This window comes from Chaetodon auriga, chromosome 16 (genome assembly GCF_051107435.1).
Source record: "Chaetodon auriga isolate fChaAug3 chromosome 16, fChaAug3.hap1, whole genome shotgun sequence".
NCBI lineage: Eukaryota > Metazoa > Chordata > Actinopteri > Chaetodontiformes > Chaetodontidae > Chaetodon > Chaetodon auriga.
In genome coordinates, this window is record NC_135089.1 from 9,551,409 (window position 1) to 9,565,860 (window position 14,452).

Sequence of the window (14,452 nt, forward strand, 5' to 3'; positions counted from 1 at the left end):
TTTAAATTTACTTAAAAGGGTTAAGTGTTCAGTGATGTGCTGAACATTACAGGTGATTACATGTTGATGTCATAATTAACAATCTTAAAGCAAAGTAATTATTTGAGCATGTCTCAGGTTTAATTATTTATGAATCTTAATTTAGTACAATTTAATAGTTTGCAAAGGCCCAAAAGGATTAAACCACCCAGTATTTCATTAGCAATGGGGAATAATTATAGGAAAGTTTTGTCTTGTAGAGCATGTTTTTGATCGTATCCTTCCCTGTGAGTCATCTGGTCCCTGAGGTTTGTCTTGCAATATTTGTGTAACACACCAAGTACAGGCTACATACTGTATAGCAGGAGAGAGATTTCTGGGACTTTTTGCTCCTTTAAAGTCTGACTTACTGCTGGAGAGGGACATGGTGCCATCTAGTGATCATGAGCTTTCATTTCACACAGCATATTGAGGCCAAGTTACATACAGAGGGTGGAGAAAGATTTACAACAGCTGTGCCGTTAATCAGGATGATAACGTGACTGAGTTTTCCTGAGGATCGACATGCAAAGAGCACCAACACACAATTCACAGATGCATATTAATATATATTTTCAAGATAATTTCAGGAAAATACAATTTTCAACATCAAGCACTGTAAGCATAGCCAGCCAGCTCAAAGCATGAACCTGGCCATATACATAAAAACATTACAATCTGTATTCTTGTCTCCAAAATCCTGCTGAGTTACATTGTCACATAAACTACAACCATAATAACAGACAACTCAAAGAGTGCAAGTTCACTTTAAAGCATGGCAAATATGACGAATAACGTGAAACATCAACATTGTGCCTTCCGAGATATGTTACAAGCTTCTGCAGGAAAGCACCACGTCTTCTATCCTAAGTCTGAAAGACAGCATTTCCTTTTTCACTTCTATGCTGTCAAGAACAGAGCCTCAGCCTTCAGGAAACATCTCAGTGCTCTGACTGACATTCTGTGGTCTTGAAGTCTAAAGAAATGTACACAGTAGTTTATGGACAGTATTGATAATTCAGTCATCTCCCATCTTAATCTGAAGGGTGTCTCTACCTCACTCATCTGAATGATTCTAACACCCAAATCGATGGCGTAAGCTTTACGATGGTGATTACGGAGGCAAGTTAAACACAGTGAGGTTTACTGGGAAACCAGCAGATACTGAAGGGAAGAGGAGCTCTGGGGTTGAACAGTCCCATTTTCAGTCTTCTGTCTACATCCTCTGAATCTCAAAAAGGCGAACGTCTGTGTCGTACCAGATAGGAGGGTCCACATTGCTAGAAAAACAGAATGAGATGTCAGTGTTTGGTGAGTGTGCAAAGACAGCTGCTTCCATAATTCTCAGCTCTCATGGCTGACTCACCGCAAATAGACGACACCCCACATGTAAGTGCGAAACCACATGGCAGTGCCTGCGTTGGCCTGATACTTTCTGATGAGGATGGGGTGAGGGACTGGCAGCAGGCCCACTAACGTGCCATGCTGGAGAAACTTCAGGATCTCTGATTCATCTGTCAGACCCCTGCAGTGAAACACAATTTAATATAGTCATATTTCAAAAGAATCTCAGTCAATGTGCGACTTTTACAGGCTGACCAGAGAGAGACAGATGTGTTCACGTACTTGTCGATGCAGATCTTCTCCACCTGTGGAACTAGCACTTGTAGAAGTCGCATGATAGTCTGCAGGGGTAGTTTACACTTCCAGGAGAGGACCTGGGACAGAAAAAAGGTAAATCCAGATCAGTTACTCATTCTGCCAAATATCCAAGATGAGCAGGTTATTTGAGGGAGGATGGCATCCTCATCCCCCAGTAGCAAAAAGACTGCATCTTTAATATTAGTTACTGACCCAGTCTGGTGTGGGAGCCCAGAACGATGTCGAAGACGCACTCGACAAACGTCTTCTCTCCATTTCTGCTTCAGTGTAGAAAACGTCCTGATAACGCGAAGAGGTAGATTTACTAACATGCACCGGCCTTTAAACAAACACACGCACGCACACACATGCACACACACTTACTTCATTATCTCGGCCCGAGTTGGACTCTGTGTCACTGGTCCCGGCGACTGCGCTTTGGTCTGTGTGGACTGCGTGTGGGGAGTCTGTCTTTGGGACTGACACCATGGTGCCGTCCTCTGATACCTGGGACTTCTCGGTCAGTTTATCAATGCCTGCAGGAAACCATGAACCACAGCAACCCAATCACTACTTAAAGTCTAGTGATATTCTATATTCTTCAAATTGATTCTAAGTATTGTTTGTTGATCCAAAGCCTGAGCTCCACACATCAGTGAAGCCAGCTGCTGCACTGGGTGACATGTTTCTTCTTTCCCATGAACGTGGGCACTGTAGTTTATTTTGACTTATTTCGACCCTGCATAGACCTTCTTGCTGCTATAAATATGCGCTAGAGCGACAAACCCGCTGATGGATATAGACCCAAATACATACTCAATTTATTATTTTAACTAACATTTGCTGAGAGTGAAATTTTCGTTTGTTTTACAAATACATTTGTGACCTTGTTTTTTAGTTGTTTTTTGACCAATGAACATCCACATAGCAGATAACAGAGTCAGTACCTGGAATAGCGACCAGACTGGTCTTCAGTGTACCGGGCTCTGCCGGCACAGCAGGGTGGGAGCCCTCCATGGATACAGTCTCCTGAGAGCTGGTGCGGGAAATGACATCTGGGGACTTCCTCTTCCTCTGCAAAGCCTTCTGGATGGAAGCAGGATCTGAGGGCAGGTTCGCCAACTGGTGGAACACGTTACGTTTGCGGATGATGGCGTACACCAGGTTGCAGTTCCCTGGAGGTGAGAGAGAGGGGCAGCTTTACTATATGAGCAGATGTATAACTAAGTTCCTTCTAAGACCCTGCTTTTGACAACATGACAAAAAAGACAGCTTTTCTGAGAAAACTAGGAATTCTATTACGTGTCAGATTGGTCTTACCATCAAACTGGTACTGGATAATATTGTTGAAAGCCTCGAGAAGGAAGAACACAAGGTGATGGTTCTGGGCTGCAGAGAACAGGAACCAGCTGGTGGAGAAAGCCTCCAGCAGGTGGAGCAGTTTATTGGCTGCCACCATGGACAGGCTCTTCAAGTAGGGAGACACTGCAGAAGGAGGACAAGAAACGTTTTGAAGATGATAAAGAAAACCACAACAGGCAGTTTTATTTGATTAAGTGGCATCTGTTTCTTTTAGATGCTGCAACTTTTAAATAATTGCAAATAAAATCTGTGCATCACCAGACAGATGGCGACAAAGCAGCTCACCATTTACAACAATAGTGAGAAGGCAGTCAAAGAGAGGCTGGAGACGTTGGTGGCCTGTGGTGATAATCTTGTGAAACACCTACCAAACAGACACAGTGACAGCTGTGAGCATTAACTGTATTAACAAGAAAGACAATAAAGATAAAGAACGAGGCCATTTTGGATGATGTAATGAAGCAGACATCTCACCACAATAAGCAGGTCAGCGTGAGTCCCTGTGAACACTGGGATGTCCATAGGCACATGGATGGAGTAGGGCTTATTCAAGCGCACGCCAAAGTTCCTCTCCCCGCTCAGGAGCAGCAAAATGAACACACCAATGTGCATGAGTCCAACACGGGCTGCAGCCAAGGATAAAACACATCAGAAGTTAATCAACATGTCTGGTGGAGCCTTGCTGGGTGCAGGGATAGCACTGGGATGAGACTCACACTGGTCGGCCCTGGCATCATTCAGGTAGTAGAGTATAGGAACCAGAATATCCAGCACATCACTACTCTTCAGGACAAAAAACAGGAACTTCTGTAAATGGAACACAAAGGGGATTTTGTTGAATGAAAACACTGACTCTTAATTCTATGTCTTGCAGCTTCATTTTAGTTCTTTATTCAAACCTTATTAAAGTCGCACAGCTTCCAGAAAAGCACCAAAAGTTCTTGATGGAACTGGATCTTCTTGGTAGAGTTAGGAAGGTAAGTCTGAGTCAAGGGGTTGGTCAGCAGACGAGCAAGGCCCTTCAATACGAAGTCAAAGTCCTGCCAAGGGAGAGACAGAAGGTCGAGCTTCAGACATGTTGACAGGGAAGATCTTCATGCATTTTATAGAAATGATAATCGGCTTACCTCCTCTCTGTGGATCCTTGACAAGTAATTCACAAACAGGTTTTCAGGGCCTGTAGACTGCGCAAAGACAAGGAGATTTGTTCAAATGGCATGAAACACATGGCGCATACTCATCGGATTGATTGGTATGTGGCGGCCTTGGTGTTGCACCTCTTGTTCCTCCATGCTGGACGGGGAGGCGGGGCGGTGGGGAACCCCTCCGTCATGCTCCAGCGTCACAATGAGGATCTGTACAGCCTGCTCCACCAGCTGCTCCCGGTAGTCAGAGAAGAGCAGGTGGTTGTACGGGATGCCGTAGCCCACTGGATCGTAGGCACACACCACATTCAGCAGAGAGGTGAACAGAGGCAGAGCGTGTCTAGAGACAAAGACACGAAGGCCATGTTAGCAATCAGACAGTCGACAGGGAAAATGAAAATGCAATTGTTCAAAATATCTACATAAATAATGTGGCAGCACAAAGACAAAAAAATCTTAAGGTCCACTTAAATGCTTTTATTTTGGAAATTTCATCCACACCTCACTCACAACTGAGCCAAGAGCCATCTCCATGATAACTGAGCAAACTCCACGCCTTAGAAGAGGACCTTGGACCTGACTCATCTTTGTCAAACAACTGCTCTTGCATGATGTGTCTAAATTCTGCTTAGAAGTTGTCTCTTTATTCACTTGTTGTTGCATTTTAAACGTTTTGTAAAAACTCCCTAGACAGTTGGATGGATGCATATCTTCACACAAGTTTGTCCATACATTTGTGGCTATGCCAACATTCGTCCATTACCTATTCTCTGTGGAGCAGAAGAATGTCACCCAGGGGTTGAGGACATTGTTGTCCGATGACGGAGGCAGGTACATGGCCTCCGAGAAGCAGGTTAGTAACAACCTCAGCAACTCTGTCCTGAAGAGAATCGGCGATAAAAGCACACAGGTGCACAGAAAAATAAAAGTCAGTTGCATGTGAAACTGAGAGACTGTTTGTGATAAAGGTGTTGCCAAACACAGCCGGCCAACTCACCTGTTCAGGTCATGGATGTAGTTGAGAGGCGGCGACTGTGCGAAGCCCACCCCTGCCTCCCAGATATATTCACAGCTGTCTATGGACTGCATGCTCTCGGCCGAGTCCTGGATGTGGTCGGAAATCAGTTTATTTAATTCAAAGTGCAGGATTAACATTTCTCATATGACACTGCAAATTATTGTCTACACCTTCTCCAGAGTCCCCAAACCTAAAGGACATATTAAGTTGTTTAATGTTGCGTTCGAACATGACACGTGAGCATTTTCAGATCTTTCAACTTCAGGATTAGTGATGTTTTGGTCCCAGCGCATAACTATTGTTCGGGTTTGGTTAAGGTCAAGCAACTTAATCATCCCATGTTGGTAAGACACACTTCTTCCTGCTTTGCCACTATCAGTGAACATAGTTTGTCAAACAACCAATGCAAACTTCTCTGAAGGAGACAGTCTGCCTTTTTTTCAGAGCTGCACTTTGGTGCTGTAACTGAACACGTTTTCCATGATGCAGATATTTCACAAACAGGGAAGTTAAAAGCCCTAAAGAGATCATGGTGAGATGCAAAGCAGTCTGACGTGCAGCATTCCTCCCTCGCTCATGAAGGATGAGGAATTCTTTGTGGTGAGACTGACAGTGTTTCATCAATCATGATGTCTTTCTATGTTCTCTGGTCTGAGAAACCTGATCGACAGGTTCCTTAGGCAACTTCAGACCAGGAAGAAGGAAATGGTGCTGAAAATAAAACATCTATAACCTTAAAAACGATCCACGTAGATCACATTAACCATTTTCCAGCTCGTGTCACGATGTGTCAGCAATTATTGATTTTTCTGGATGGAGATGAAATGACAAACTTGGCACTCACGGGGCCTCTCTTATGGCTGTGCACGGTGAAGTCAGGGCAGAAGAGCAGGTCAGCGATGGCCAGGAGCAGCGACTCGGCCAGCGGTCGAGCTCCGTCGTCATCGTCCAGCTCATCCGTCTGGAAAAGATGGACATCCGTGAGACGAGGTCCAGCCGATGAACATTATTCTCTCCCATTCATTAAAATAAATTATGTAAATGGTGAAACGGAAAAAGGGTTCAGGGCTTGGCAGAAGTGGTTCAGTGCAGCTGAAATGACCTTGCAGCGTTACATTTCCTGCTCTACAAGGAAAAAAAGTAACATATACCTCCTAACTGACAGAAGACGAGACGAGGTTTAAAACCTCTGTGTTGCCTCAGTGGACTGAGCAAGAATATGATGAGAACACTGTATTTTTGGAACTGATCAATCATATTTTTAATAACAAACAACAACATATTGTGTCCAAAGTGACACAGTCTCATGAAAAATGTTGAGAGTGCTTCAGGGACCCGTCTTTCCGTACATAGATTCTCCTTCCCTGTGCCCACTCACCCCAGCCCGGCCAGCGCCAGGCACCGTTGACCAGAAGAATCCTCTCCAGTCCTGGTCCTCAAAGATGTAGGGAAGGATCCGGCTCAGGATACGAGTGCAGTTCAGGATCACCTGCTTCTCCCTCTCTGTGGGGCAACCGGACTCTGCACCCTGCACCAGCTTCTCCACGGCCTGAGGAGCCCAGAAATATGACCACGGTGAATATGAGAGCAAGCATGCCGGGTATGGAAACATTTGATTTTACCTGTCAGAGAAAAAGGCTTGACAGAGCTTCGTTTTTTAAATTAAATTTCAATAATCCAAATTTGCTAGAACAATTTCATGTGCAGTAAAGAAAACCCTTTACAGTGAGCATATGGTTATGTAATATTTCTCTTTAACTATGCCATCTACTGGGCATTAAGGATTATTTTTCTGGAGAACAAAGATACAACAGTTTTACCAACAAACTGCAGCATCTCATCAATTGTTCATCAAAGTCTGTGCGCACACTCAAACAAACATTTAGACTGGGAAGATGTACTAGATATCTGCAGTTCTTTCATTTGACAATGAAAATATTTGGCCTGCGAGTTGGGGACATATGTTGTTGTTTTGCGCCTTTCACCAAGATATACTTCAGAAAATGATTCATCATCAGCCTGTGTCTAAAATAGGTAACAAGCCCCTTTGAATCAGGCCAGCTTCAAGAGCTCTCATCTCCTCTTCATTTAATTAGGCTCTAAGTACCTCAGTATGTCTGTTTTGTTTCTGATAGGCAGCTTCAAACGGAAACTGGAACCAAGAGACGGGAAGCGAAGGGAAAGGAAGGGGAGTTGACTCACTTATTTCCACATCTGAGAGCATGAGGCTGACAGACTGTGCTGGGCACTGACAAACAAAATCCTGTTTCAGAACATCATTCATGATGCCGCCTCAAACCCATGGCATCTCCACGCAATCTCATCTCATGAACACGCTTGCCTTACACAGATGCACGAGCCTCTCACACGGCGTGTACCTTATAGCAGAGGGTTGCTAAATTCGAGGGGGACTCCTCTCGAACGGCTCTTATCTCTGCAGCTGGCACCAGTGCAAAAACATCCTGGACTGTGGTGGTGGTGTCTGCCCAGAACTGGTCCCAGAAGGCATCATCTGTGGCTTCCACTGGCTGTAAAAACATGTTTCCATTTTAATTCTCATATGTCTGAGCCAAAAGGAGCATTTTATGTCAGTGAGTTTTTTTTTAATACAAATACCATAATTGATCTTGCAGTGCATTAAAATATCATGTTGTCCTTTTCATCATTATGCATACACGGTTGTTTGGGTTTACGCAATATAGCTCACCAGAGGCCTACCTAATGGCAATGTAAACACAACCTTTATTCTGAGAACAGTGAGCATTATCTGGCACAGTGATCTAAGCACAGTCCACCTGCCGCATCTGCAAACGTGGTCAATATCCAGACCTACGTCATCATTTTTGATTTAACTACGCCATCGTTTGTCTTGTCGTCAAAACTGAACAAGCACATCTAGAATAAAGCTTCATGGTGATGAATTCAGCATCGCAGAACCGACCACCATTTAATCCAGCGGTTCATGACAAATGCGGCATATTTTTAGTACGATGCGCGCAATCTTTCTGCACAGATCATACAACACATCGATGATGCAAAATAAATGAATTTGAGTAGAAGAGACCGCATGCAACATGAGGCAGGTTGTTTTCTGCTCCCACATCATTCGCATTATCTCATCTCCTCGGTGATGCTGTTCGTCGGCACAACATCTCCTTAAGGCAGCCTTTATTGAGCCGTACGGAGGCGCATATACCTGTGTTTTGGTTGTCAGCTGAATCACTGCTTTCCTGAAGTTCAATTTTGAGTCGGTGCTGCCCATTGCGATTATTTCCCTTTATAACAGGACCGCTGCTGCTGAGAATCCCTGTTAATCTCACCTCCGTCCGTCGCTTGAGTCATTGGCGGAGGCGTTTTTTTTTCTTTTTTTTTTCCTCCCTTCTTTTTTATACCATTGGCTGGCTGGACCTGCTGCACTACAGGGTGTAACTTCCGGGTTACAGATCAGATTGGATGATTTATTTCCAACATTTTGCTGTACACAGAAAAGTATATTTTTTTCTAATGATTAACTGGAATAGTTCCATACTTTATTGTAGAATAGCCATAATGGTTTTATGAGGAAATGGACTGCACTCACTGTTTGTCACTGTTTGTTACATTGTATATATTTGTTTTTTATTGAAGACACAGTAAAGTATTTTCAACCCTTAAATCGATAATTGCATTCAGCTACAGTGTGTCGCAGAGAACTATTCAATTGAAAACAGCGACATCTTTTGGGAAAATTAACATTTTGTCAAGCCATATAGGCCAATATTGGTCGATTAGTATTTCTTATTAAAACCAATTACATTTTTATAGCAGAAACAAATGGATAAACACGATGCTTAACGAAACTCAATTAATAATTAAGGTAATTAAAAGCTTTCTTGTATTGCGCTTGTCGTTGCGCTGTATGGGGAGATTGAATGTGCGCCAGCGTTCTTTTCTGCTGCCTTTACGCGCTAACCGTAAACTCAAAGCTAATTCTATTCCGAAATTAGCACACCTGTATAACACACATGTAACTTCCGACAAAGAATTACTCTCTTCGGGTACTATCAGTGTCATCGTGACTATCGTGCTCACTACTCTTCACATTCCTGATGTCATAGAAAACTGTACTCTGTAGTCTGTACTTCAACTAGTGTTTCAGTTTTCCGGCAGCAAGTAAAAGCATCACTAGTGGTCTTTGCGCAGCCGCAGTACCATGTAAACACAACCGCCGCGGTTCACTGAGGGTGTAGATGTGACTCTTGCAGCTAGCTAGCTTGAACTAAAAGAGGTGTAATTTTACTCGGGCTCTGGTGCTGAGATTGTGTACAAAGAAACGAAGCGATATTTTGCAGCGTGTCCTCTAGTCAGCTAATTAAGAGAATCAGCCAGGGACGGTAGCTAGCAGTGACGTTAGCTTGTTACTGTTACGCTAAAGCGTTTGGGACTAGCTTATTAACTAACCTAACGTTAGCTAGCTTAACGCTAGCCTGTTGACGCCCGGTCTTTATGTAATTTAATAGCCAATTATCGAAAGTGTTGGAGTGGTTAATGAGATTTTTTTAGTATTGCCAAAATGGCGAATAGTATCCCATCAATATTCAACATAATTAGCTAGCCGGGCAGTTTAGTTTGCTAACTCATGTGATAGGCCATCGACTGACAGGATACAAGCTAACGTTCCGTTAACAAGTGGATAACGCCAACCAGACGCGTCCTCCAGCCTGGTCCGAACAAACACAAAAGAAACTCGTCAAGACTGATTTAGTGTCATCATATGTTGACTGAAAACAGGTGAGCTAGAATGCTTAATGTAACGATAACTGATAAAATACTGCCTGAAGCAAATGGTTGAGTAACGTAATTGTGGCCTACGTTAACCCCTTGCGGCTACCATTAAAAAATGTTGGCCTCTGCTACCAAACAATCGGTGGTCACACATGCGAGCAGCAGCAGGTCGTGAAAGGGTTACAGTAACGATATATCTCATGGTATATATGCGTCTGTGTTTTAATGTCTGTATGTGCCTGCACCTTAACAGGAAACGGCAGCGCAGTGGCGGTGATGAGGAGAGCGGCCACCTGGTGCCCCAAGCCAAAAGGCAGAGCAGAGGCCATCCTCTGTCTCCTGAGCCAGGCCGGGATGCCTGGGACTCTGAGGTACAAAATCAGGGAAATTAAATCACAGTACAGAAGAACCCATAACAGCTGGATGAATCCTTGTTTCACACTGACTTTTCAGTAGCATCAGTTTTTGGTAGATGTTACATTGATGCCTGTAGTTCAGTCAGTGATAATAATGATCAAGCGAAGGTTAGTGTTAAACTGTTCTCACACCAGCATAATAGTTTGTGTGAACTGCACCAAACAGGTTGGGTTTGAAAGAACCCTTAATTACAGCATTGTCATGCATTGTCCCAAAACATGTCAGATGTAAAACTTTGAATTTCTATTGATAGTTGCTTTAAAATTGAAGTCTGTATTTTTGTGGATGGTGACTTGCATATCTAGGTAGCGCACTGCTAATGTTGACATCTGCTTTTCAGTCATCCAACAGTGAGAGCAGCATCAGCAGTCCAGAACATGCAGCTGGGACCTGCACCAGTCAGTGTGTTGTGGGCCCCTGCAGTCCCCGCAGCTCAGGAGACTCCTCAGAACTTGCAGGCCCCACAAACCTGGTTTCCTACCTGCAGATCAACCGCATCCTGAAGCAGGCCCACTTCCAGAGCCTGCAGAGCCGAGGCCACCTCAGAGACACATGATGACGTGGTATGTGTCTTTGTCAGCCACCAGAGGACTGAGTCCCTGAGGCCCTTCAGAGCATCACATGCTGATTCACTTCACTCAGCTCTTCCCACCCATCTCCAGTTACTGTGATATCTTGCAGTTCTACATAACTGTGGATGGAGACCAGCTCCTGGTCAGGTATCTGGAGGGGGTTCATCATTCAAAAAAATCAAAATGATAATCATTTTAGCAATAATAACTGTGTGATCAACTTAAACATTTTTTGTGATCCACTTGATTTCTGACCAGTCTGGTTTACATGCTGCTCTCGGAGCGTTATTGTGACTGAGTGACGATGATGAATCCCTGTGTTTTGTCTTAAATGTTGTATGACAACAATGCTACTGTAGCTGCAGAAATGGCAGCAAACACAAGTTTAGGCCGGTCAGTGTGACTCGTTTAGTCTCTTAGTAGGGTACGTGGGTTGTATAATGCTGAATCTGATGTCTGTGTAAGTACATGGACCAGTCTCAGGGAGGATTTGCACTTGTCTTGGACTGCTCATTTACTTTCATATTCAGACAGGGACTCCTTTACAGGGACATACAGGTGCCATGGGTGTTAACTTGACCGAGGAGGTTATGTTTTCTGTTAATAGAGTATTTAAAAGATATTTTCCAGAGACTTCAGTTAAATGTAGTGAAGAGTCAAACAGGGAATTTTGAACATTTAACTTTCCATCAATTACTGCACTTACTTGGGTATAAAAAAAGTGGCACATTTATTCTGTATTTAACTGCCAGTTGTTGTGGAACTGTTGTTCCTGGTGCGGATTAAAATTTTAGAAACATAGTTGATTATTAAAATAACTTGCAGCCTGTCATCAGCTATAATTTGTATGTTTTAATTTCTCCTGATCCAAATTCCTTTGTGATCTTGACATAAGCATCTCTTGGTTTTTCGTGGTCTTGACATAGCCCATCCTGTCTTCTCATGATCCTTAAATGACGCCGTAGATTCTGACATACTAATAATCATCTATAATCTGCAGGACTGCTAAATGTCACGATGGACGTCGTATTTGACATCAAAATTTAACACCATTATTATTGTAAACTGATGCAGCAACAACCAAAGGAAGAATCCACGTAATACCGCTATGATATTCCCCTATAGGGAGTGATGGTGCACCTGTAAGTTATTTAACAATATTTGACCTTGGACACAAAGTAAAATCAAGTAGAGATTGCTTTATGTGTATGGACTACAGATGATCTCATCTGGCATGTCTTTTCTAAGAATAAAGTCAAATCCATCATGAGATGACAAAGCGTATTAGGTCGAGATCATGAGAGAATCATTTGGAATTCTTTTATTATGAGATTAGGCCAGACAAGTTAATCTTATTTTTGTGATCATAACCAGCTTCTCATCACCACAAAGAGACAAACAGAATGATAGTTACACCCATGAACTCTACAACCTTCCATACTCAAGACTGTCTCAATTGTGTGTGTGTGTGTGTGTGTGTGTGTGTGTGTGTGTGTGTGTGTGTGTGTGTGAGAGAGAGAGTGAGAGAGTGAGAAGGGCTGTTTGACATCGCGTTTGAGCACGTAGGAAAACGTAGTTCTCTCTGTCCAGGGGGAGAGGTGACAGTACAACCTTTTAGGAACAAAAAGACATTCCCCAGGCTTTGTTTGCAATATTACCGGAGCCACTAAAATGCTGTTTTAATTGCGGACGAGCCTTTCTGCCTGTGCACTACCGTTCAATGGTTGCTGTATATGTGTCCCTGTGCACTGAACATCCAGGTACAAGCACTGACCGTGAGGCTGTGCGACGCTCCTTTTTCTTAGAGCGGGATCGGTTTTGCTGCTGAATCCTCATCCCAGGAGTAAGCTCAGCTGTTAGGTTTTATTTTCTTTTTCAGACTGGCGTGTCAGAAACGAAAGCATTTTGAAGATGTGCTTTATTTTATTTTTTTTTTCAATGATATATTTTTTGTATTCAGTAATGTACATGACATTAACCTGACATTGACTTTTTTTTTTCTTGTAAATACCCCGTCATTTCAAAATAAAAATTGTTTTTGAACAAAGACGTTTTTCACTCCCTCACTTTTTTTTTTTTTTTAAATCATATCACTCAACAACGTGATGCCGGGATGATCTGGATCTGTTAAAACGCTACGTCTGTGGGGACATACCCATAAGCTCTGCACGCTATGTACACTATGTGCAAACAGGAATTCCCAGCATCCCCACATCCTCCCTTTTTTCCTCCAAATGTCTGATAATGAATGACTCCCCATGCATTGAGACCGTCATTAATGAGATATGACCTGTATCTAAGTGAGGAGCAGTGAAAGGTTTCTTTAATTAGCACACTACATGTCCTTGTCTTGTCACAGACGCAGTAACAGATTACATACATTAATGCACCACACGGAACCACGGTTACCTTGCTGGCTACTGTGGGTCCTCATTACTTGCTGCCTCTGATTCCCTCGCTCCGCCTCTACTAAGTTAGAGAAGACGAATGAGCCAATGACAATTCAGGATTAGAAATCTTCCTGCGACGTGGCGACGTAGCTCCGTCTCCTCTCAGGTGCATTCCCTCTCATTATTCTGAAAGGCAGCTACCAAACATGGCAACGTACAGAGAGGGACAATTCATGAGTCGTAAGTGAACCTTTCATCTCGGCATCTGAATTCTGGACGGCCTTTTGTATCTTGAAGCAAACATCACTTTACAGCCAGGCAAGCTCTGTGTAATTAAGGTGGCGAGGATGTAATTAGCAGCAGCTTGGACAAATATTTTCAGGGTGATAATCCAAATTTCTCTTTGAGGACGACATTATTGCATGTTCATTTATATTTACCCCCAAAAAATACTAATTAAATGAAGCCTCCATTGTACTTTTTTAAGTGTGGATGTTAAGTCATAATGCTGTAAAAAGAGTCTTTATAAGACGTGGCAAAGTAAGTGTATTTAAAATGCAATGAGTGTAATCATAGGACAACAAAACTGCTTCTTTTGTAAAATTGCTTCTTTTTGGGGGGTTTCAAAGATCAACATTTTGCTAGAAAAACATGTGGAGGCATGTGCCGACACCATTTGACTGCATGTCATTCAGGGGTGATGGGATGATGGGTATTTACGCAGGAGAAGGACTAAAGTGTTACTCATGCAAGCACAGTTTTGTTAAGAAGAAATACTTGCGTAGTGTCTTCACTTCTGAACAGCAGATGTTCTGAGTCCAGATGTTCATGTGAACAGCAGTAGAGGGCAGCACACTCTGAGTGTTCGCTGGACACAAACTCTATTCCTCGCAGTCTGAATCTCATAAATGCGACGGATTTCTACAGCGGGATCAAAACGTGTGGCCTAAGTAGAAGATTTTTTATCTTTAATCTGTTTTCACACACATGCGGACACACACACACACACACACACACACACACACACACACACACACACACACACACACACATACACACACTGTCCTTTCCGGGCAGCACACAGATATGAAGGTGGGCGGTGATAAATGGCTCATATCAGTTGAG

At 43.1% G+C, this 14,452-nt stretch overlaps 2 protein-coding genes across 3 annotated transcripts; one reads left to right on the plus strand and one right to left on the minus strand.

The window, feature by feature from the left end:
* Nucleotides 1-566: 566 nt before the first annotated feature.
* hid1a (HID1 domain containing a) lies at nt 567-8,529 on the minus strand. The gene is made up of 19 exons (XM_076753095.1): nt 8,381-8,529; nt 7,563-7,712; nt 6,563-6,733; nt 6,029-6,145; nt 5,164-5,270; nt 4,930-5,046; nt 4,299-4,506; nt 4,149-4,205; nt 3,921-4,061; nt 3,738-3,828; nt 3,496-3,647; nt 3,307-3,385; nt 2,980-3,144; nt 2,607-2,834; nt 2,044-2,195; nt 1,873-1,959; nt 1,645-1,736; nt 1,385-1,543; nt 567-1,298 (listed from the first exon to the last, which is right to left on the minus strand). The coding sequence occupies exons 1-19, from the start codon at nt 8,444-8,446 to the stop codon at nt 1,235-1,237; spliced, it is 2,403 nt and encodes an 800-aa protein (XP_076609210.1). The 5' UTR covers nt 8,447-8,529; the 3' UTR covers nt 567-1,234.
* Nucleotides 8,530-9,384: 855 nt separating this feature from the next.
* Nucleotides 9,385-12,981, plus strand: LOC143334689 (protein VCF1). Of its 2 annotated transcripts, XR_013078345.1 has the most exons (4): nt 9,385-9,954; nt 10,202-10,319; nt 10,706-12,407; nt 12,455-12,978. XR_013078345.1 is itself a non-coding variant. In XM_076753595.1 (3 exons), exons 1-3 carry the CDS (start codon nt 9,938-9,940, stop codon nt 10,919-10,921), a joined length of 351 nt encoding a protein of 116 aa, XP_076609710.1. In that variant the 5' UTR covers nt 9,385-9,937; the 3' UTR covers nt 10,922-12,981. The 2 variants fall into 2 exon arrangements, 1 of the variants encoding a protein (XP_076609710.1); XM_076753595.1 differs by having other exon boundaries at nt 10,706-12,981.
* Nucleotides 12,982-14,452: the final 1,471 nt, after the last annotated feature.